Below are 24483 nucleotides of genomic sequence, written 5' to 3' on the forward strand. Positions count from 1 at the left end.
CGCTTTTGTATAGCTCAAACTTTCTGTCAATTTATTGGAACTGAATCAAGAGCGCCAAGAGTGGACGTGTACGTGTGTGCGGCGGTGGTTTTGTAGCCTTGCTCCCTTTGAGCAGTCTTATATATAAATTTGTCGCTATAATAAACTTTTGAGATTTGTGGCAAGTCTTTTGAAGATGAAGAAAATATATCCAAGGGTCATTACTTTTAGGAACAAATTGTGCGTGCGCCATGGATGGGAAATATATATATGGGCACGTACCAATGGTCAGACATTCAACGCCTCGATACTTCAAGCTACTAAGTGGCCGAAAATTTGTTCAAACTATGCTGATTAGAAACGAAGGGTAAGGGGACCGAAAAAGAGTTCTTTACGCAGAGTTCAGAATAAATTTGAGAGCCCGACCATCGGTTGGTACGGGTCTTTTTATTCTTATGCGACCGCTCATCAGCACTGACAGCATTAATAGCGGCGCCTCATAGATTCCACTCGATCGGCCCCGCATGTGCTAAAATAAACTGGTCCTACGTCGTCGCAAGAACAGGAGCGCATCTGGGGAAAGAAACTGCACTTCGAAAGCACCGTGTGACAGGGGTAGTAGAAGAGTACTTGGTTCTCCACGATGGCCGCATGCAGCACGCTGCAGGCATTGCCATGCCTCATCGGTCAGGACAGGTAATAAGCTGTACGGCCGTTGCGTACGCTTATATTGCTGGCAGCTTTGTCGCACTGAAATATGCAATTCTGGCGGGAGCGAAGTGGCAGTTTGTAAATACCGCAGGTTTGAATTAAGCGATTTTCCTGTCTGTGTACAGTACACACCTTATATACCTCTCTGGCAATAATGGCCCTCAGCAGCTGAGAAAAGTTAGAACCAAGCAAAAAATCTGACATTAAGAGGTGATGCGAATGAATCACTCAAGACACCTAGCTCAAGCCACTATTCTGCTTGAGGAAAGATATGTCACAACAGTAAGAGAAGACTATAAATCAAATTTAGCAAATATTTATGGCCTTTTGTTAGCAGCTAAAGCCCGATATTACTCAGTTTGTGCACCCAAAGCATAAATCATGAAAACCAGGTTAAACCCAATTCCTGCTCAAAAAGTGCCTTCAAGAGAAATGTAATTTTCCAGTGCAACAGTCTGAAGCTACCGTATAGAAACTGGCAGACGTCTTGACCCTGAAGGCAATGGATAAACTGGCCATGTGATGGTTTCCATGTCATGTTGCATGGCATGAATTACTGTGGAAGACAGTTTTCTTTATGCTCTTTTACAGTGCAATTTCAGGTAATACTAATTTCACAAACTGCCAGCAAGGGCCCAGTGCTACAGAATCCGCCTCGTTTGCAGAGTTGATATCCCAGTAGCACTGCTAGGACAGTTACCTTGCCTCTGTAAAATACCTACAAGGAACACTCAATTCAAAGGGCCTTGAATACAATGTTCAGGAAGAGCTCCCCTAGCACTGTCAATGCTCAAGTACTGAGCGAGGTGGTGGTATGAGTACAAGCATCCCACACTCAGTGGCGATGCAATTAGAAAACGCGCTGCCCACCTCTAAGAAAAGTTCAAACTGGCCCTTCGTATGCATTAAAATTAGGCACGTGCACTGCCCACAATCATCTTGTTCATTCCCTGATTTACATTTTCAGTGGGCTTCAGCACCCTTTTAGCAGTTGCCTCAAAGCAGCATGTTGGTGAAATTTCTTTTCCTCATTAGCTTTGTGGAGCATTTTCTGCTGCAATGGCATAAACAGGAAGGCAATATGCGGTTCTGCAGCAACACTTCAGACTGTAATGCGACACACTGCAAGCACTTACCGCAAAGATCAGTAGGTTACCGAGAGGAAACAATGTGGAGGCTGGGTATGGTCTTAAAAAAAAAACTGCTTTGTAACATGGTTTCTCTATAGTGCCAACGAAGTTGTTACTCATTTATTCATACGCTTCATTAATTACTGACAAGGCGTGTCGGTAGGAATACTTTATTTGGCACAGAAGTCCTGGCCAACGTGGGTCTAATGCGACTCTGCTTGTAGGCCAAGGTGCTGAATTGTGGGCACAATCTTGGGCCAGGTGGCTGGAATGGAGAATAGGTGCCTGGGACCAGAGAATGCCGCGCCATGCAAGGTCGGCTGCTGCAGTCCCTCCACTAGTGTCAGTCATACACAGGGTTGGATGCCATGAAAAGAGATAAAAGTACGCAAACTCAGAACAATAAAATGCAACTAATAAACCACTAAGAGAAACAGACAAACAAATACACAAAAAATGGAATGCATATGAGAGAAAAAGATAAGGACATCTGCCAACAGACTATAGCAGCAGCCTATGCACTCCTGTAGTGGCTTTGCGTATGGACATTAGAAAGGTCCTAAAAAAAAAGGATAAAAGGAACATTGTTCAGGATGTGCCGGAGAAACCACACACAAAAAGAAGTGTGTGCAAGGCAGAGACCAAGAATGAATGAAAATAGTCAAGACAACGAAAGGGTTTCTGAGAGGCTTCCGACGCTGCACACAAGAGGTCACAAGCTCCATATGCTAAACCCAAAACCTTAAAGCAGCGGAGACACCAAAATTACTGGTTGGAGTGTTCTTAGTTTCAAACATTGCATACTCCCACCAGGCGCGTGATATGTGCTCCGCGATTCAAATATGCGCATTAAATATTATCGCATTATTTACACTGAGCGATTTCGGTTTCTGAGTGTCAGGGTGAGTTATGATTTCACTCCCGAGGAAGAGCAGCAACCCTGGTCATGTGGGCTCCAAAAGTAGTGCCACAGGGACCGCTGCATCGTCTGCTCTCGTACACATGCTGTGCATACCAGGGCCTTTCGAAATGCCGGCCAGTACTGCGATATGCTTTATGTTCAAGTAGTTCAAATATTAAACCAGATATTTGGAATTACAATACAAACATGTTTCCACAAAATGCAATGATGAAAAGAAACATTTCACACAAATATTTTATTCCTCCTCATCATTTATCACATCCTAAAGCTTATTGAGCATCTCAATGAATGAGGAGAAATCATGTAGAATGGTACAATTTGTCTGAGCCACAACTGTGTTCAGGAAAAAACATGATAGCTTGACTTTGTAAGCTGCCGAGCGACAATCTTTCGGCTTTTCACTTCTCGGCCTTGTGGCGAAGATCACAGCACCAAAGCACGGCCTTGTGGTAGAGCATCCGCCTCACATTCGGGAGGGTCCATTCCCAGCGCCGCCGGGTACCCACCGGTTTTTTAATGGGTACAAGATTTCCCCTGGCATGGTGCTTGTCTTATCTAGGGTGAGATGCTCGGTAAAAGGCTCATCGACCAAACCGTTACTTTGACGGATCAGAGATAAGTTCCGCCGTCAAGCAACCCTAAATCTGCCTCAAGAGGTAGAAGCCCATCTTTTTTGTAGCAATAGCTACACTACGGTAGCATTTCGAGCTTCCAGCGTGGCGGCGCCGCCAGGCTGTCACGTGGTGCAAAGCAGCTGATGGCGGCGCGGCGCCGTGGCTGATCACGTCGTTTGCCATGTGGTTGGTCACATGACCAAGTTCCACTAGGCCAGCTGTAGCTATCGCGTCACTCCAGGTTTAAGCAAAGCTAAACCACCACCAATTTTTTTTTTTTAACCCGTCATGCACACCAGCCGATGCGCATGAGCCAGCCACAACGGTAGCGAGCAAACACCGCTGCACTTTGCTCGAAGGGGGTTTGTGAGCGGAGAGCGCTATGGCACATCTCTTGAGAGGCTAGAGAAGTGAACGTTTCATGAACGTTGTAAGTTTTGTACCTGGCACAAGGCGAGAGTTTTGGACGGGGGTTTTAACCACGTGGAGTAGTTTTTGTGCCCGCATTTGACGGGAATTTTGAGGCGCAGGCTATCCTTCCCACGTGGTGCACCCCTGGAGAGCCGAGCACTAGGCCGGGGGACCGCTTGTTCCCATTAGATTAACCGGCTGGTGGACCGGAGACCGCGGGAATCGAACCCACGACCTCCCGTAGCCGAGGCGAGCACTCAAGCACGAGGCCACGGCTGTGGTGGAGATGCTTTTCTTGTCACAGTTCAGACACCGAAAAGGCGTATGCCGTGATGTGGCATTGTTGAGAAACATAAAATGACACAAAAAATCGATGAACAGAAGCTTAAGCTACAAGAGTGAGAGCATTAACAAGACGACCTCTTCTACACTCCCTTGTGACACCTCCAGCCGTGGAATGCTGCCCCAGATGCAGCATTCTTGACGGGACAAGGCCCGCTAAACTCTTAATTGTATGGGTTTCACCACACTGGAATCCCTGGCCGTAATGGACCCACATATGCTGGCACATTTCAACTAGGAATCTGTGCTGAAATTTCAGCAGCTGTTTTCCTTCTCACTGGACGAAAAGTGCCTGACTGGTCCGGACTCTTAGATTTGGAAGTTTGTTAAAATTATGCTCACAAGTTTTTGCTTTCTTTTAATGGTTCATAAGAGTGGTGGCCATATGTGCTGACATTACATGTGCTTTCACAGAAGAAACAAACAATTCTACTTTGAGAAAATTCTGCAAAATTTCTAAATGGAACACTGTGCATGCTTTCAGAGGCATTATACACTGGTCATTGTACTGCAAAAGAATATTTCAGGCTTTCAAGAAGGAACCCTTGAACAAGAGGGCTGACAAGGTTGGTTTGCTCGTCAGTGAGAAGCACCGCCTTTTACTGCCTTTCCAATGAAGGCACACTCTGGCATCCCTTAAGATAGCAGCAATGCCACGGGACAGGCACCAAGCGATTTCCACAAAAAGTAACAGCTTTTGATGACCTCGTCATCACAGCTCGAACCGCAGAGAAACTAGCCTCTATTTGTTTTTGTTTCTGCAATAGCCTACAAGATTGACGAGGCCTGAGAGCAAGATTTACAGATCGATTTTGTTGCCACGCTAGGGTGGCGTGGCAGCTCGCATCAGCATACTGAAAGTGCATGAATTCTGCACATTACTATGACTACGGCTTATTCCACAGAAAATACTTTTGAACGTAGCTGTGTCTATTCATATGCACCAGCCCAAATTTAATGAGGAGTGTGGCACCTGTACAGAAGCAACCAGTACACACAATGCTCACTTCATTGAAGACAAGAAAAAAGACAGCTGAAACAGACAGGCTGCCATGCCTAATACACGTTAGAAGCAAAAATGTCATGTCAATGAGAACGAACCATGTGCTGGACACTCACAGTGCCATTAAAACTCCTGCCAGACCCCTGCGTTAAATTCAGTCCGTTCTTTTCCCAGACTTGGCCACTTTCTTGATGGTATCCCTCACAGTTCTCAGATTTTTTTCAGGTAAACGAAATTCCTCTGACAATTCTAGGTTGCTAGACACCCTTTAAAACCGTCACAGCTCTTCAAAGAACAGTAGACCCTTGCTGTTCACTTCTTGGTTCACGTAATCTGCAGTTTCACAAAACCAAAAATTATGCATGTTGTGCTATTTTTATTCACAATACAAATCCTGGATAACTTTTTAAAACAATTCCCTGGTACACATGTCCGCACTGACAAGAAGTCTCAACTGACACGTCTAAGAAAGTTGGTCGCTAGTTGTTGGTTTTTTGTGGCCTCATTTGAGGCCCTATTTCTAACTTAAGGGCAACACAGGCAACAGCATCCCAGCGACATGCAATTTATTTCCACCAACTTGCCTCCAGAGCAAATCAATTGAACATCAGCAGAATTAGCAGCTTCTCAGTGCCCCTGTGCACTTCTGGGATGATGCGTGGATAAGCAGTCAATGCACTCCCGCTGTTTACGTGGATGACAAATTCTTCAAAATCAGGATGGTGGGACCATATTACACATTGAATGAGTACTTCTGATTGAAGAGTGATATGAGAAAGAGCATCTACATCAGCAAAGTGGCTGTCCAAATTGACTAAAGAGGGGAAAAATTTCCAATGCCCATTTTCAAGCTCAGTGGCGGTGCAAACAAAAACTAGAAATTTTGCACAAACTATGACCAATGCGCAACATTTTAGCATCAAAACTAAGAAGTAATTTTCATTACTTACGGCAGGTAATTGTAATGTCATTACTTTTTGAGAGCAGTAATTTGTAATGTAAATTAATTACTTCTGTGAGATTTCTAGGAAAGTAATTGGTAGTGATTTTTAATTAATTTTCAAAAGTAATTTTGCCATGTATGGTGTGTGGTCAGCGGCTGCCTAGGGAACTTGTCAGTGACCATAAGTTCTTACACAAATGATGATACACCACCCAATTTCCTACATGTGACAATGTTCATGAGAGAAAGGAATACTGTGACGAAGACGACAAAGCTGGCAGTGGTGAGGTACAGAGCACTCGCTACAGAGCACTCGGCCATTCCCTCCATGCAAATCATATCTCTGCCATCGTTAATCGCGCCTCACTCTTTGGCCGGCCACCACGCAACAATATTATACACCACACTGCATTTGCAAGGAGGGAATGGCTAAGAGCATTTTCCATTTGGTTTTCTTCACGTTAAAGGAGTATAGGCACGTAATTTTTGTGGCACGTTTTCTTCTCTACAATGATGTAGAAAATACTACTATGCATGAATCACCATTTGATATTTGCCCACGGCCGCTAAATAATTTATAATTTTTTCTGTCATGCTGTTTCGGTTTCAACAGCCGAACAATGGCTGCGACGCCAAAGAGTACTTTTGTGTCACGTGAGGCATGGAAAAATGCCCTTATATTCGCTCCTTCATCGTTATAATTTACTGCAGTGCTGAAACCAGCCTTCCTCAAGAGCCGGAATGACAACTAATGTGGAAGCAGCGATTATATTGCAGTTTTTTTCATGCCTCACGTGACCTGTAGGCACACGTTGGCGTCACAGTCATCATTCGGCTGTTGAAACTGAGACCGAAAAAGCACGAGAAAGAAATTAAATTATAAATTATTTACTGGTTATAGAATAACCGGTGGTAATCCATGTATAACAATGCCTTACGCATCCTTACAAACAAAAAACAAGCACCCAAAAGTTAGGTGTCTGTACTCCTTTAATTCTTTAGACCCACCATTCTGCTCACAGATCTTGCTCAGCAGTTCATCGCCTGAGTGACTTAGCAGTATCACCTGCGAATCGCATATTACTAAGGTGTTCTCCATTAACTCTTATCCCCAACTGTTCCCAATCCAGGCCTCGGAATAGAGCAGGTATTCCCAAAATGCCTCCTGTTTACAGGAGGTACTTTGTTGCAGAGGAGGCATTGTGGAGACTCATTTTTTTGCATGATTGGTGATGTACTAGACACTGCAGACCAAGACTTGTTCAGCACAGTTTGGTATTGACACTGTTGCTTCCATCATTGGCAAAACGCCATCCAATGAAAGTAAAGCCTACATGGAAGCTGAAGACAGCTAAACCCATACTGTTGGAAAAAACCGCATGCGTGCTAGACACTTGCTTGTTCACTCAAATACGGCCTAATAGAGCAGCTGGGACACGGGACCTGGCTTACATGCCTTCGAGGCTGCACTCGGAGCTATGTGATTAAAAGGTTTCGTCTACGCATTATTAATAGAGCAGCTGGGACCCAGAACCTGGCTTATATGCCTTTGAGGCTGCGCTAGTAGCCATGTGATTAAAAGGTTTCACCTGTGCAATCTTTGAAATGCCTCTGGTATCTTTTACCAGGTCAACGGATATACTCAGGCTGCTTTCAGTTTGGGCATATTGTTACGTGGCGACCAGCCGAATAATAAGAGGCGATGAATGATGGCAGTGAGATGATTTTAATGGCCACTCGAATATAGCGCAACCTTTCTGTTCCCATGCCACTGCCAGCTTTGTCGTTTTCGTGACACTACCCGAGGCTGCCGAGGTATCGTCCTGATAGTGAATAGAAGACACCGACGGAGAGACGCACTCAGTGGAGATGGGTTCATAGGACAGTACAACAGAAATGGCACAGGGGGAAGTGCTGGCCGCCATGATGAAAGATATGCATCAATGAATCCTGGTCCATGAAGCTTCTGGGTCACAGGTCGCCAGGAGCCAACGTTTTTAGATTAGGTCAGTTGGAAAGCTCCGCGTAGGAGGCGGCCCTAACTTGTATCCAAGCCGAGCAGTGGCGCTGGCATCGCGTTGAGATTCACAAAGTGAATCACAGAAAGCAGTAACAGATTCACGATGCGGAGGGAAGATGTTTAGAGGGAGCTGACGCTGTGAACTACATTTCATCAGTTATAGCTGAGTCATTTAAGAAAGACGATAGAGTAATCACCCCAAATGAGGGAGAAACACAGAACAGTACAATAGAAAACAGCGTGGAACTGACAAATCTTAACTGAAAAAAGACGGAAGCAAATACTCCAAGATGTACGTCGGCAGGGATTGACGAAATTCCAATCAAGCTAATTAATGAACTTGGCCCAAGAGGCAAGGAAACGCTGATAAAAGTATTGGAGGCAGTCATAACAAATCAGCAAATTCCGCACAGCTGGAAACAGAGCAAAATGAATTTGATTTATAAAGAGAAAGGCAATAAGACTAACATAAAATCCTTCTGACGATAACATCAGTTACATACAGGCTGGCGATGCAGGCGATGAAAATAAAAATGCAGTCATGGGTAGAAAGTAATAGAATACTCGGAGAACTTCAGAACGGGTTCAGAAGTGGTAGGCGCTTAGATGATTGCCTGTTCGTGCTTACCCAGTGCAAAGAAATAGCTAAGGCGGAAAACAGACCTCTGTATTTAGTCTTCTTGGACATAAGCGGTGCATACGACAACGTGAACAGGGAACTCCTGTGGAACATATTAAAAGGTGAAGGTGTCAGTCATGAGGTAATTAATTTTTTACAGGAAATATATCGAGAAAATGAACTTGAAATAACATGGGAAGGAATTAAGAGTTCAACAACTGTCCAGATACACAAAGGATTAAGGCAAGGTTGTCCTCTATCACCGCTGCTGTTCATGCTTTATATGATAAGTATGGAAAGAAGGCTACAAGGAAGCAATCTAGGTTATGATCTGTCGTACACATTAGGCGGAAAGGTTGTTGAGCAACAACTACCGGGTTTAATGTATGCGGACGATATTGTACTGTTAGCAGATAGCCAGGAAGATTTGCAAACTTTGGTGAATTGCTGTGGAGACGAAGGAGACAGTCTAGGTTTCAGTTTTAGCGCAACTAAGTCAGGTGTGATGGTTTTAAACGGTACAACTGATCAGGAGCTTACAATACAAGGCCATGAAATACCCCGAGTGGCCGAATACAAATATCTCGGGGTACGGATAAACAAAGGGCATATGTACACGGAAAAGCGCGAACAGTCTCTCATAGCAAAAGGGCGAAGAGATGCCGGGATAATGAAACATAAGGCATTGTGGGGATACAACAGGTATGAAGTCCTCAGAGGTATTTGGAAAGGAATAATGGTGTCGGGGCTTACTTTTGGGAATGCGGTTCTATGCTTAAGGGCTGAAGTTCAGTCGCGATTAGAAGTAGATCAGAGAACTGTTGGAAGATTAGCACTAGTTGCCCATGCGAAAACCACAAACAAGGCAGTACAGGGGGATATGGGCTAGGCAAGGTTCGAAGCACGGGAAGCTCAGAGTAAAGTACTATAAGAAGAACGACTGAGGAAATTGGACGATAACAAGTGGGCAGCTAAGGTATTTAAATACCTGTACAGAAAGAGTGTTGACACACAGTGGTGGAAACGAACTAGAAAGCTGGCCAGTAAGTTTGCCAGAGCCGAGGAAGGAGAAAGGAAGAGCATTAAATGACAGGTTAAAAACGTCGAAGATAAAAATTGTTATCAACATGCCGACGTGCAGCGCCCGGCTGCCGAAGTGGATATGCTTCTGAAGAAAAAACGTGCGATCTGCGGCACTTCTTCAAACCTCCGAATGACCCCTAAGTGCTCAGGGCGTGGGCAGCTGGCATTCCGCGAAAAGCCTTCAAGGTGACAACAAAGGCGTACATTTGCGATGTACATTTTGAACCTAAGGACCTGATCACTTGCTACGAGCACACCATTAACGGTAGCACTGTTCGAATTCCACGAGGAAGGTTGACTCTTAAGCTAGGTGTGGTGCCACGAATTTTTCCAAATATTCCTGTGCACCTCTCAAAGCCAAAGGCATCGAAGCTGGGAAGGAAACCCCTGAAACGAAAAAACACAGTGAATCACGATGTTCGCCTGTTGGAAAGTGATGATAATGCGTGCTGCGCAAACAGCGAAAATGTCGTTCTCAATGAAACTGGGACCCCTTCCGAACCAGATTTGGAGTCAAATGAAGCAACTTGGATTCCTGCATTCCAAGGGCGCTCAAAGTTTTACTCCTGGAATGTGGAGCTTCTGACCGAGGAAGTTATTTTCTTCAAAATTGCTGTAAGCACCGGTATCGCTGCGATTGACAGGGCTGTGGTTGTGAAGAAAGACTTCACTGTTGCTGTCAGCTCAAGGGGAAAGCTTGTTCCTCCGTGTGTATATCCCAGTGCGGTTCGGGAAATCAGCTGCAGCTCTCAAGCTTGAAAAAAGTGTCGCCCTTTCTGAACTATGTTGACAACCTAAATGTGTGCACGGGTTGCCATTGTAGTTTATTTCCATCCATTGCGGCCGCAACAACTGCTCTCAAGAGCCACGTGTGGAGGAACACAAAGTGCTTTGGGCTCTCTCAGCAAAGCTTGTGCCCACCATGCAAAAGCACAAGAAAGAATCTCTGTGCGCGAGAGAAGCGAAACTGAGAAAAGAAAAGAAAGGATTGGACCAAACCTGAACAAAGGTTTTGTGCAAAACCAAGAAACTTAAGGAAGAAAGTTATCAGAGCGACAATTTTACGTAAAAAATTGAAGAAAGAAATTCGTGCAATGAAGATGCAGCTTAAAGTTTCAAGCAGTGGAATTGACAAAGCCGTAGACGGTCTTCCTCATGCACAACAGCTCGCTCTTCGTTCAGCATTTAAACCTACCAAAGCAAAGTGAGCCAGGGGAAAGCGCTATGAATCCGAATGGTTGATGACTTGCAACCTCCTAAAGATCTTGATTCCTGCTGCTTATAGGCTGGTGTCAAAGATGAACCTATTGCCATTGCCTACTTCTTCACGGCTTATAAAAATTATCAAGGGAATGCCTTGCGAGTTTGGCTTTAATAAGGTTTCACTTACCAGCATTGGTGCATTCATGCAACCGGAAGAAGGAGTCAGGTGCTATGGAACACTCATACTCGACGAAATGAAAGTGCGCCAAACTGTCGCATTCAACAAACAAACCTATAAGGTTGATGGGTTTGTTGATTATGGGTATGACGAGGAATCAACTGCAGTGGCAGATCATGCACTTGCTCTTATGTTTGTACCTCTCTTTCATTCGTGGGTACAACCAATCGCCAGCTTTGCAACAAAAAAAGCTGCTCCTGGGAGAGTCCTGGCAAGGATAGTATTAGAAGCCATCATACAGCTTCATAAACAAAAGGCCACAGTTGCAGCAGTTATCAGTGATGGAGCAAGCACAAACAAGGCCATGTGGTCAACATTCGGCATCACAGGCAACTTTCATGCACCCAAGCACAAAACTGAGCACCCATGCGATCCCGACAAGTGGCTGTACTTCCTTTGTGATGTGCCTGATATCATTAAGTGTGTGAGGAACCATCTGCTTTGCCACAAGTACGGCATGGTGAGTATACACTGTTCTTAAGTTAGCTTGAACTAAGGTTTTCCTGCACACCTAAGGTATTTGCTCCTACTCAAATAATATTTTTACTTACAGATTGGCAAACACAAGGTCAACTTCAATCATTACCGTGTACTGCAGGAAGTTAAGAGCAAACAGCAGCTTCGTGTGGTACCAAAACTGACAAAGGAGCATGTGAACCCTGACAATTTGAGGAAAATGAATGTGAGACTGGCTGTGCAGGTTGGTGCAGACAAATATTGTTTGCAGTTGGTCCAAATTCTTCCATTCATGTGCTTAACCCGTTGGAACTTGTTTCGTACTCTACAGCCTTTCAGACATAGCACTGCAATGGGCCTAAAGCTGTACAAAAGACTTCAACAGCCCGGTGTGGAAAATTGTGATGGACAGCTCAGTTCACATCATTGGTGAACAATCTCTTTGATGCCCTAAATGTGAAGCTGCCACGGTTTGGGATCCAAAGCTCATCCTAAGAAATTGAGGTATGTAAAAATTTGTCCAATGATATGTAACTTTTTTGGATATACTAATGAATGTTACATGCTCGTTTATTTTAAGGTTATAAAAGAATTCCTCAGGCTCGTAAATGCAACTGAGGAGAAGAACATCAGGAAAGGAACTGTCATGTTTGCATCACAAGTGACCATGGAGTCTCTCCGAGTGACACTGGCATCTGTCCTAGACCTGATCACCGACCTGCTTTCCGAAGGAACGCAATATGTTCTGACTAGAAAACTGAACCAGGACCCCTTGGAGGTAAGAAATCTGGAAACTTTAAGCACGGTTACACATCTGCTATTACAGAGGTGCAAATGTTTATAAACTTTCTGGCGAAGCAGACTTCACATAATATTTGCTCTGACTTTCAGAGATAAGCTTTGGAGGGGATGAAGAACACCCAACTATCGTGACCTTCTCGCACATATACAGACTTCTAAGCCTGTACACACCTATAAAGACTTGCATCACTGGCAATGTCGTGGCAGAGCCAACAATCGTGCTTGCTGCTGTCCAAGAAACCATGAAGGCAGGAAAGAAAGAATGCCTGGCAACACATGAAGAACTACAAAATGTGATCAGGTTAAAACTGTCCAAGCTTTGCAGTCCTTCAAATGGTGTTCCGGCAAAGGGAAGCACTGTGCCAGATCATGGATACAGCATGCCTGATGCACAAGATTGTGCTGTGTACAACTTGTGTGGCTATCTTGTGCACTCCCTTTTGAAGCACGAGAAGTGTGCTGCCTGCATCAGTGAAATTCAGTCATCACATACGCAGTGCCCAGAAGCTTTTCTAACTCTGTAAAGAGGATTCAAGGAAGGCTGCTTTAAATATTCCTCATGGGAGCTATTCAACATGTTTACAAGCGTTGCAAGCAAGATCTCCACTCTTGTGCAAGAAAACAGCCTCTGTGTAGACACTTTCTGGGACATTCTGGATTCACTCAAAGGCTGTGGTGTGCTAGGAGCTGGGTGCTGCACCCACAGGGACACTGACAGCAGAACTTCTGAAGTTCTACACAGTCCTGAGAGTGCACTTTGCAGCAAAGGATGCTTGCAAACAGTTAACTGCTTGTGGCACAATTGCCTCTGTCAGAAAGAAGGTGAAGTTGATGTAGACTGGCTTCATGGGCAAATAAATGCATCCATAGTGCTTAAAAGAATGCACAAAATAAAGATTATAGAAGGAGATCCTTTGACTGTATGTTTGCATTGATCTGTGCACCTTGAGCTTATTTCTCTTCCACCATTACAAGCCTCCTCCCAGCTGTTCAGAACATTTTAATTCTAAGCCAGGAGGTCTACGCACATGCGGCATCCTTCAAGTAAATGCGGCGGTAAAGTTAGACATCTCAGTAGTGAGGCGAGTTTGCCGACCAGAAGCAAGGTATCATCACGGAGCCTAATCGCATAAAAAGGGCAGTTGCAACTCTGAAAGGAGATTAAGGATACATGTTTCACGTAGTAGTCGGTCGTTTTATAAATACATTCTTGCGCTGAATTTATGAGGCGGCTTAAATATGCACATAGAACTACCATGGGCACGTCTGCTTGAAAAGCGCAGCCGTGTGTCGAAATATACACGACTGAGGTATGGACTAGCCCTACCGGAAGCGACAACGCAAAACTGTCTCGAACGTGGTTCGTGTTAGGAGGGCCGCGCCGGAGCGACAGCGTAGGAAGCATCAGCGCGAAGCAGCCGCCGACGTCCATCAGTTGGCTCAAGCCGATTGCCTAGTTTAACCATTTTTTTTTCCCCGAGACTACAATCCCAGCTTTTATTTTATTTCTGTGTAACTATCATTCAACCAGCTATTTTGAGCTGCTTTAAGGCCTTTGCATTGATGCGAAAGCTGATTGCATCCGCCGTTCAGCACGGAGTGCTCGGCGAAGTAGCATACGATCCCAGAAGAAGCAATCCTAATGCGACCGCAGCGCTGCCGCTGCGCGAGATACGGAAGGGGCCCGCTCCGTGTACATGGCGAGCGCACGCTCTTTCCCAACTGTCCTAACCTAAAAATGTTGCCAGGAGCCGACGGCCGAAGCCCTTGGACGTGCCGAGTGGCATGGGCAGGGGGGCAGTGTCCTCACGTGTGAGCGGCGTCTCGGGTCGCCACGGCGTAGTCATGTCAACATGTCTTGTGGTCAGGGCGGGGGACGGGGCTGGGGTGAGCGGCGAGGTCGGCTCAGGTCCGGCTGGATGGGGCACAGCCGGGCGGGGCGAATCAGGTGCACACGGCCGACGATCACGGCAGGTGGAGGACTCCGAAGCTCCAGGACCAGGATGGGGATGATACCCTGCATCTCACACCAAATGTTGCGTGGCGACCAGCCAAATAATAAGAGGCAATGAATGATGGCAGTGAGATGATTTTAATGCCCACTCGCCTATAACGCGACCTTTCCGTTCCCGCACCACTGCCAGCTTCGTCGTCTTAGTGACAATATTGACGCTTTGCACATAGTTTTTCCGCAGTGCCACGAGGTACGCCTTAACGGGGTTTTACTGTACCTGTGAGTACCAAGGTTGCTGAATTTGATGCGTCTCAATGTGAAATCTGAACCGATTCATACACCTCCTGCAGTAAGGCCCATCAGCCAACTATAAAATTGAAGTTCTGATCTATTGCTATGCGATGCTCAGAACAGGTGCTGTCCTTGATGTTCTCACAGATAACTTTCACCATAATGGCAACACAGAGGCATCAAAGGTTGCCTCTAAACTATAGCTCTCCACCATTCATGGCATGTTTTCCGCTGCTCTACTGTCTTTTTCCATCATGGTCCACTCATAAGTCACCTCAATTCTGACTGCGGGGCCAATCCAGCAAACAAGTCTTAAGCAGCACTGTTCAGATGGACCTTATGGCCATGCCACTGCTCTAATTACATCACACCACTTTCGCTCGGCCCCATGGCGACATTCCTAACAGAGGTGGGGGAAGGAGGAAGTTGGAGCACCACGAAAGCCAAATGTACAACAAGGACGTAGTGCAGTGGCCTCGCTCAAAGCTCTTGCCCTGAGCTCAAACAACACAGGTACTTCTGGTTGAGCTTACAACTTTATCATGCCCGAGCTGACAGCTCACCAGCCACACACATCCAAACAAATTTTTAATTACACATGCAAACAATGCCACATCTATTAAGATATGGAAGATGATTTTAAGCCATCTATGCTCTAACCAACCCAAAATTCTTACCGCTGTCAAGCAGATGACCTCAGTTCTCTTCGGCAATACATCCAGCTCATTACTTTCACAGCTATGGTAAATTGTCATTTTGACCTCTCAGATTCTCTCATCAAGAGGCACAAGGGCAACTGGTTAACTGTCTGGTTCTTGGGACCAAGTGCCATTAAGCAATCACTACAAGCTCTGGGCAAACACTTCCTGAAGGAGCCACTGAAAATCTTGCACCAAAGTTGCAAATTATACTGTTTGAAAGGGCACTACTTTTTTTTATTTATTTGTACCTCAAAGACCCACAAGGGAGTATTACATGAGGGGTGGGCTGACATGTATCAAAACCTCCTGCCACAAAATTTTTCAGAAAAGGCAAACTGAAGAGCTAAACTACTCATCTACATCCCTGAGGTTTTTTTTCTCCCATAATTCCTATGCACTAGAAGCCATGTGCTGGTGCTTGAATCTGAATGCCACACACCCATATGCATGCAGCACACATCCTTTACCAGCAGAGCACAACGTAAGATCATGTCAATGCCTCATTTGGGGGCAAGGGGTGCAAGCACAGAGAACAGCAGGAACAAAACGCAAACACTAATGTTGTGCGAGTCACTCTTGTGCTCTGTCTTTTGGGCTGCATGTCTCAAGATGAACAACCCCCTCCCCATTTTACTCAAAAAGGAAAACTACAACAAACATCTGCTCCTAACTTGTGAAAACAAAACGACAAACATAGAAGGAAGAACATAAGCATGTCTCGTCCTTGTCTTTCCATGTATTCTTAAATTATGAGAACTACTTCCTCGTTCATCTAGCCGTTGTTCTACCTACATTTGTCTGTGGCTTCTCGTCTCTCTCCACTGCTTGCCTCTAGGGGCACAAATGTTGCCAGTTTCACAGCAGGAGGCCCACTTTCAAAATTGTAATTTGCTAGATCCGTGACAGCCTAGTTGCTCTGTTCACTATACATGCAGGCTTTGTTCATTTGGGGTCTGCAGGTAAAAGCTGTTGTCTTAATAGTGAATGTTTCCGCATTTCCTTTTTGTTTCTTCTTTCCAAGTAATGGCTAGGACAAAAAACTGTCGCCCACCCAACGCAAAGGAAATAGCCACATAATCATAACGTCTCTTCCATTTGGCTGCACTAGTTCAGGAAGTGCAGCACGAGTTCTAGGCTGGCTTGCGCTCGCCGAAATGGAAGCGCAGCCACGGTGCAGCAACATGGCGGTGCCCATGTGTAGGTCGAAGAAGCGGAGAAGGTATGGCACTAGTTATTTAATGAAATGATGACAGTTCTTTGTTGAAAGGCTTATGGTTTATGGGGGTTTAACGTCCCAATATGACTGAGGCTATAAGGGGTGCCATAGTGAAGGGCTCTGGAAATTTCGACCACCTGGGGTTCTTTACCATGCACTGACATCACAGTACGCGGGCCTCTAGAATTTCGCCTCCATCGAAATTCGACCGCCGCGGCCAGCATCGTCGTCTTTCGGGTCATGGGTTTCATCCTGGCCGCGGCGGTCGAATTTCGATGGAGGCGAAATTCTAGCGGCCCGTGTACTGTGCGATGTCAGTGCACGTTAAGGGAGCATAGAGACCTAATTTTGGTGGCATATTTTCTTCTTTATAATGACGCGGAAGACACTACTATGCATGAATCGCCATGTTGTATTCGCCTACGACCGCTAAATAATTTATAATCGAATTTTTCTGTCATGCTGTTTCGGTTTCAACAGCCGAATGAGAGCTGTGACAACAAAGAGAGGTTTTAGGTCATATGAGGCATAGAAAAACTGCGATATAATTGCTGCTTTATCATTTTAATTTACTGCAGTGCTGAAGCCAGCCTTCCTCAAGAACAGGAATGACAACAAATCTAGAAGCACCAATTATATTGCAGTTTTTCAAGCCTCACGTGACCTACAACCTTTCTTTGAGGTCACAGTCACCGTTCAGCTGTTGAAACTGAAACAGCACGAGAAAGAAATTCAGTTATAAATTATTTAGCAGCAGTAGGGCCATACCACGTGGTAATCCGTGTATAATAAAGCCTTACACCTCATTACAAAAAAGATTGGTTTGGTTTATGGGGGTTTAACATCCCAAAGCGACTCAGGCTATGAGGGACAGTGTAGTGAAGGGCTCCGGAAATTTCGACCACCTGGTGTTCGTTAACGTGCACTGACATCACACTGTACACGGGCCTCTAGAATTTCGCCTCCATTGAAGTTCGACCCCCGCTGAAATTCGAGCCTGAGTCACTTTGGGACATTAAACCCCCATAAACCATAACATTTCAGCAAATAACTGCCATCACTTCATTCAATAACACGCGCCATAACTTCTCTGCTTCTTCGACCTACACATGGAGGAGGTGAGTGACTGAGGCATCATAATGAAAACCTAAGAGGTCAAGTCGAGTCGCATGGGCAGCAGCATTTCAGCGCTAATTCTTAAGTCACCTGTGTGTATATACATGCAACATTTTTTTTTTTTTTTCTGTGAAACGACGATTTCCTAGAGCAGGTTCATGGTAAAACTTCATTGCGATTTGCTTCTTGAAAATTCTTTCAAGTGTTTCAGGATTTTGGTGGTCGTTGGTGTTGGCGGCATGAAGTTGGCTGCAATTTCGTGACGACAGCAAGGCTATCAGACAATAGGGCCTGCACTCGACCATTCGTTTTGGAAGCAGCCAGTGCCAAGCTGCATTTGAACTGCCTGAACTGACGCTGTACACTGCCAGCACCACCGTGGAAATTCACAAAACTAGTGCAGAGTGTGCAGCCAAATCAGAGAAACCTATCATGAGCACGATCTTATCAAAGTGGTAGTTTGGGCTTGTTGGTATAGCATATAAGACATAGCGCAGCACAACGGGACAAAGAAAAGGAGCACGCAGGACGAGCGCTTATCCTGTGTGCTCCTTTTCTCTGTCCCCATTGTGCTGTACTATGTCTTCTTCTAATATCACCACAATGACCTGTCACACACTGCAGCAGTGCCTTGTGAGCTCAATGCACCTCACAAGCTTCCAAACAGTCAAAGGACATCAAGCACATTGCCCACAATGTTCATCTCTTTAAGGCGTCTTTACAGCATTAGCTGTAAAAATGTCTTAAGATTAGAGGCCTTAAAAGGAAGCTTGCTTTTCCAGTTGCCTCACGCGCTCCATGCTGGTTGGCCACCTGGGTCCAAACACGTTCCCAACGTAAAACCGATGCTCGATGCAGGTGGCGCAGCACTCATTTTAAAATTCTCACAGAAGCTGGTGGGCTCACCTTGTGGCGCCTTAAAGCCTTTGCTGCCTCAGCATTTTAACGTCCCATTTGTTCAGCCTCTGCGCCAGGAAGCGAACGCCGGACTCAAAGCAGGAATCGGGAAGGCCCGTGCATACCAGAAAACTGCCTGCCAGTTTTTCAAGTGCTGATTTCTGAAATAAATATGAATTTAAAAGAAAAACATGTTTCGCTCAGCAGATACAAAAGCGTAATCGCTTATCTCGCCGCAATTTTTGCACCTGTTTTAGAAAGCAAATTGTAACAGCAGCACACAATTGTAAAGTGCAATTAAGTCAACACTCTACAGACTTTTCCAGCCGCGAGGCCACAAAAAATCGCACCGTGTATAAAACTCATCGCACAACCGGTTGGTTCAACGCACGGCCGGCTTTATTAGTATTAAAGCCGGTCGTGGTTCAACTGGACTGTTGTCAAAAGTTTCCCGCCTTTTTTCGGGAGCACGCAAAAGCTGGTAAATATGCGTGTTTTACATGACCATGAGTTGCGTTGGGCTGGGTTGACAAAAGATATAAAAACAGGCTCAGCGATTGCTCTTTTCCGCAGACCTGCACAGAGCTTTTGAGCAGAACTTACGATAAAACAGATGAGTCTCCTTCCGGGCAAGCGAGCTCAGTGTTAGTCCTGGGTTATCTGCTAACACAAAATATTCGGCCGCAAGGAAGTTGACAACGGAATGCCGAGTGCCAGATAACAGGGAATCACTCAGTATGTTGTTGTTGTTGTTGCCTGAAAAGATGATGGCACATACCCACGGTGGGGGATTGGCCAGGGTTTGGTGCAGGTCAATATGTGATACGAAGAAGACGAAGACCTAGTGGGTGGCTACGTGTCTGCTTCTAGGTCTGTGTTTTCGCTTTTCGCTGTCTTCTCGCGTGTGGCGTGGGTCGGACAGTGCCCTCCGTGAGACCGAACGCTGACGACGCCCCTGCAGAGAAATTCCCGGCACGGCGGGCGCATTCTCAAGTGAGAAAACCCAACCGGAACCCTCAGGGGCAAGCTAGGCTTAGCTCGGCGCTGCCGAGCGAGGCAGCGCTACGCGTCTGCATGGATTCTGCGTTGTCGACGACAGCTACGCGGATGCCCGCTGTGTTGCCACCTGACGTAGCCTCCACATCCACGCAATCGTCAGCGCCTCTGGGCCTCCAGCCTGCGCCGTCTTCCGATGCTACGACTTTGGCCTGTGACATGGACCGCTCTACCGCCTCCGTGCCCGTGGCACTCCCTCAAGAAACTGTGCCCGTCGCACCAGTTCAGTATTCCCACCAAGGGCCGTCACCAGCGTCTGAGCCTCCTCCACAGATTTGTCCCGTGAGTCAAGGCTCTCTTCCGCCTGCTGCGAACTCGTTCCGCGTTACCATCAAGCCTACAGTGCGCTTTGATATGACTGCCATCCCTGCCCGGAATGTTCAAGCCACAATTGACCACGCTCTTGGCTCTTCGAACTACTGCGGGTTCGTCATCCATCGCCCATCAAACACCATCACGGTAAACTTGTCATCCTTGATGGACGCCCAGAAACTTTGCGCAGTTACGCGGATCCCCCTGGATGACAGCAAGCATGTCCCGGTGCAAATATATTTTGCATCTGGTCCTGACACACTCCGCTGCATGGTTTATCATGTCGACAGCACGAGCCCTCCCGAGGAGGTGCGCGCAAATATTCGCTGCTCAACTCATGTTGTACTGCAAGCACGGCCTATAGGTCGCCGGAGCTCATACCTGCTCATCCTGCAAGGCCCATTGACTCTCCCGAAGTACCTTACCTACTACGGTGCGATCGTCAAACCACAGCCCTTCCGACCTCGTCGTAAAATACCTGCCCTAATCCAACAGCTGTGGCCGACATGAATGAACCAACAGCTCATTGTGCCCTGTGCAAATCGCCGGACCATGACATTCGCTCCCCCGCTTGTCCAAAGAAGAAGCAAGCGAAGAAGTTTCACAAGTCGCCTGCAAAAATGGATGTTCCTACAAGTAATCGCTTTGCAGCTCCCGCATGTGACGACAACGACTTCCCTGAACTTCCTTTATCTGAGCCCGCTGCTCACCATACGTCTCCTCACCAGCGTACATATGCACAAGCGGCTCACCTTCCCGGATCAAATGGTACACCAAAACGTTCAGTCCATCCATCACATGTGGATACCACAGGTGAAAACACAGCTTTAGACAATGCAATCGCGGAGGCTCGCCGCCGACTAGACGAACTTACCCAGCGCCGGGAACAGCGTCGTTCTCAATCCTCTCGAAGAATTCTAATAACTCGGGAGTAATCATCAGAGGAATCACATAGGGTAGGCACTGGCCCACAATCAGGTGCCGACCACCTGTTAGCCGTGACTACCCCGACAGTGGATAAGATATTAGCGCTGATAAAGCAGGTGACATCCCTCATCGTGGAAGCTCTTCGGCCTCGTCATGGATAGCGTATCATCATCGGTGGTGGTGCAGTGGAACTGTCGAGGATTCGCTAATAAGGCCTCTGAAGTGAACATCCGCCTTCGCGACGGAAAGCTGAGGGCATGGGCGTTTCTACTGCAAGAGCATAATGCACTCCCACGACTTTCAGGTTTCTGCGCATACCATTCACCCTCTATCCCTGATCGCCGTTGCACCGCCTCCTCCCTCAGCCCAGGTAAATCTGCAATTTATATTCACAGTTCAGTTCCGCACACACCGCTCGACCTTTCACGGTGGTGCAACACACGTCAAGAGGTCGTCGCCCTTCTCGTAAAACCTGCACGCACACCCCTTGTCCTAGTTTCTTTTTATAGTCGTCCTGGCTCCGCATCTCCCAATCTGGGATGGGTTCGTTTTCTACGTTCTACCAACTCGGGTATCCCTATTCTGGTTGGTGGTGACTTCAACGGCGCACACACTGCATGGGGTTACCCATCGGATTCCTCAAGAGGTGCACACATCCAAGAGAGCTTTTCGGATCATTCCTTTCAACTTTTAAACCACCCGAATACTTCTACCCGCCCACGAGGCGGCCCGTATTCACCTGATTTGACTTGGTGGTTAGGCCCTGGTAACCCTCGTTGGGCTGTTGATTCTGATACTTGGGGTAGCGATCACAGCCCTATTTTTATCTCCCTCACGCCTACGCGTCTACGGAAAATACGCCGCACTGTACGAATAACATCATGGGACTCTGTACGCGCAGACAATCATTTATCTACATTCAACCCCTCTTCAGCACTGTCTACTCTCTCTGCTGTTCTCGCTACTCACACTATTAACACTCCTGTAAATGAAGACGACCCAAACCCGGACATACATCTCTTGAATCTGTGGGCTCTTCGTCGCCAGGCGGATCTTTACGCTACTCGTCACCCCGATGACCCTTCGGTTCTTCCTACAAAGGCATATGATAACATCCTTCACTCTGCCATTCTTGCCTCCGTTCAAACTCTTGGTCTCCCTCACCGGTTCCTCCTCTCCACTCACGCCTTTTTAGCAAATCGAACCTTCAGCGTGCGTGTCCACGGAAAGCCCTTTGGTAATTTCACTTCCAAGAGAGGAGTGCCACAGGGCTCCGTTCTCGCCCCTACATTATTTAATGTGGCTTTAATTCCTCTTGTTCGAGCCCTAGAGACCATCCCTTCTATCCGCGTGCTTGCATATGCCGATGATATCACCTTGTGGTGCTGTCATCCAGATGCGTCTATTCATTAGTCGGTCCTTCAACACGCGCTGGATGTATTGACATCTCGCCTCCCACCTCTGGGTCTAACACTCTCTCCTACTAAATCATGTTTCATTCGAATTGGAAATAAAGCCGCCTTACGGAAAGCTCCCCCTTTAAATTTTACGGTACATAATTCTCTGATTCCTCAGGTAGAAACTGTTCGTATTCTTGGTCTTCTCCTCCATACATCTGGGACTGGCACCCCGTGGCTGACAGCCACCCGTAAATCGGCTCACGCTACTCTAGGTCTGATTCGTCGCATAGCTATGCGCTCTGGTGGCGCATGTGCTCATACGGCCCGCCAGCTTGTGCGCTCTATCCTTCAGCCACGGATAGTAAACCAGGCACAATTTCAACATCTCACCCGCAGACAGTGGGACTCCCTTGAAGCTATCAATCGTGAGGCTATGCGCATCATAACATATCTGCTTCGTTTAACACCCATACCTGTGCTACAGGAGTTCGCCCAACTTAATACACTCAGTGAAATCATCGACCAACGGGTGGCAAATAGAACTCGAAAACAGTCTCTCAAACTTCATCGTCTAAAGACACTTCCACCGTGGTCCTATTGCCAGCTCACTGACAATCGCCCCACTGTTTCCCCGTCGGTATCAGCAGCGTATCTGCCTGAAGGGTGCATATTATCCACGGATGCATCACATTCTGCAGAGAGGGGAGTTACTGCAGTGTCTAGTCCATCTCATCCGCACCTCAACTCTCGCGCGACGTATACTGCGGATACGTGCACTCCCCTGGCATTGGAACTTCAAGCCATTTATAATGTCATTGCTTCCCTTCCGCTCGTTCCAACATTCAATACAGTTCATATTTACACCGACTCCCGCGCCGCCCTTAAACAGCTTAAGGCTGTTCGACGAACGTTGAAGATTTCACAATCAATTCATGTGCTCTGCGCAAAGTATCCATGTCCTGTGCGCATACACTGGATTCGCGTCCATGCCCAGGATCCACGTAACATTCAAGCGGGTGCTATGACTCATCTTCATACATTAGACGATCCGCCACCTTCCCCTCTTGCCCCAGATCCGTTCCTGTCCCATGTTTCCGATTCCGAAGTTCTGCGCCAGCGAACACGCGCTCTAATTCCTCCGTTTTCGCACCCTCCCCCCGTAGTCTTACTCGGCAGGAGGAGGTATCCGTGCGACGGATTCGGGCAGGGGCGGCTCTGACACCATCTTTCCGTCATCGGTGGCGTGCCAAAGATCTGCCAGTACCTGACAGGTGCCCTCACTGTAGCGCTGCACCGGACATTTGTGATGTGCGGCACTTGTTGTGGACGTGCCCAGCGACGGCTGCTATCAGAAAACGTCTCCACGGGGAGGTGGGCCTGCGGTGGAACCGCGAAAGTGATTACGTGAAGTGGACTATGCACAACCGTTTCATTAACAACCTCTGCGACTACCTCAGCGCAACGGTTCTTCACTCCTTCTTTTAACTTTCAATCCCGTGCATTCCTTTCCCCCTTTCCTTTTTCAACTTATGCCACATGGCACACTTCTCGAATAAAAAAAAAAAAAGGTCAATATGTGCATACCAAAAGCTAGAAAGCACAAATTACTCACGCGCAGCACGACCGCGCGCCCTATGCGCCGACCGGCCATAGTACTGAAAGTAATGCTCGGCTCGGCTCAAACATGGCTCAAACAGAAAAAAACTGCCGGACGTGACGTCTATTCTGCATACCTGATGCGACGTCATGGGTTGAAAGGTTATTCGATTCAGAGCTGGTTCACGGCACCAGTCCTGGAAAAGTGTCGCTGGTGCCAGCGCAGTGTAGAACCTGGGTTGTGGTGCAGGTACAGCTTGTCAGCAGCGCCGCACCTTGTGTGCGACAACTTTAAATCGAGCGCGTGCAGGCAGCTCTTGTCGTCTGCTTGCTGTGGAGGTGTTCAGTGGCGCAGTTCTCGCGTGTTTTTTTTTTTTTTCTTTGCGCGGTCGCTTTCGTGCATAACGATACTTGCGTCGTCCATGGAGTTGGCCATGGTCGACGACGGGGACAGCACATATGTCCTTGTTATGGAGTAGTTCTACTCTTGCGGCAGTGAATACCACGAAAGCGACTCCGCGCTGTCCTTTGCCGCAACTCAC

At 46.8% G+C, this 24483-nt stretch overlaps 1 protein-coding gene and 2 pseudogenes across 5 annotated transcripts; 2 read left to right on the plus strand and 1 right to left on the minus strand.

Moving 5' to 3' along the window:
- Positions 1–1986: 1986 nt before the first annotated feature.
- On the minus strand, positions 1987–24000 carry LOC144114718 (uncharacterized). 4 transcript variants are annotated; one of them, XM_077648622.1, is made up of 4 exons: positions 23958–24000; positions 23515–23722; positions 14286–14492; positions 1987–2157 (listed from the first exon to the last, which is right to left on the minus strand). In XM_077648622.1, exons 1-4 carry the CDS (start codon positions 23994–23996, stop codon positions 2024–2026), a joined length of 588 nt encoding a protein of 195 aa, XP_077504748.1. In that variant the 5' UTR covers positions 23997–24000; the 3' UTR covers positions 1987–2023. The 4 variants fall into 4 exon arrangements, with proteins under 4 accessions (XP_077504748.1, XP_077504747.1, XP_077504750.1 ...); XM_077648621.1 differs by having other exon boundaries at positions 14208–14492; XM_077648624.1 differs by lacking the exon at positions 1987–2157 and adding an exon at positions 2164–2379.
- On the plus strand, positions 9817–11818 carry LOC144116422 (uncharacterized; annotated as a pseudogene).
- Positions 11895–14175, plus strand: LOC144114720 (uncharacterized; annotated as a pseudogene). Its single transcript, XR_013311093.1, has 4 exons — positions 11895–11918; positions 12006–12178; positions 12255–12452; positions 12566–14175. The product of XR_013311093.1 is annotated as an uncharacterized LOC144114720 (transcript).
- Positions 24001–24483: the final 483 nt, after the last annotated feature.

Source organism: Amblyomma americanum, chromosome 1, assembly GCF_052857255.1.
Source record: "Amblyomma americanum isolate KBUSLIRL-KWMA chromosome 1, ASM5285725v1, whole genome shotgun sequence".
NCBI lineage: Eukaryota > Metazoa > Arthropoda > Arachnida > Ixodida > Ixodidae > Amblyomma > Amblyomma americanum.

Bases quoted from the DNA above. Each gene is read 5' to 3' on its own strand.
- LOC144114718 (XM_077648621.1), bottom strand. From the start codon at position 23,996: ATGGCCGGTCGGCGCATAGGGCGCGCGGTCGTGCTGCGC. The intron at 23,723-23,957 runs GTGAGTAATTTG...GTTCCACCGCAG, and splicing joins GGCGCGCGGTCGTGCTGCGC to GCCCACCTCCCCGTGGAGAC. The intron at 2,158-14,207 runs GTTAGGACAGTT...GACTGACACTAG, and splicing joins GCTCCTGGCAACATTTTTAG to TGGAGGGACTGCAGCAGCCG.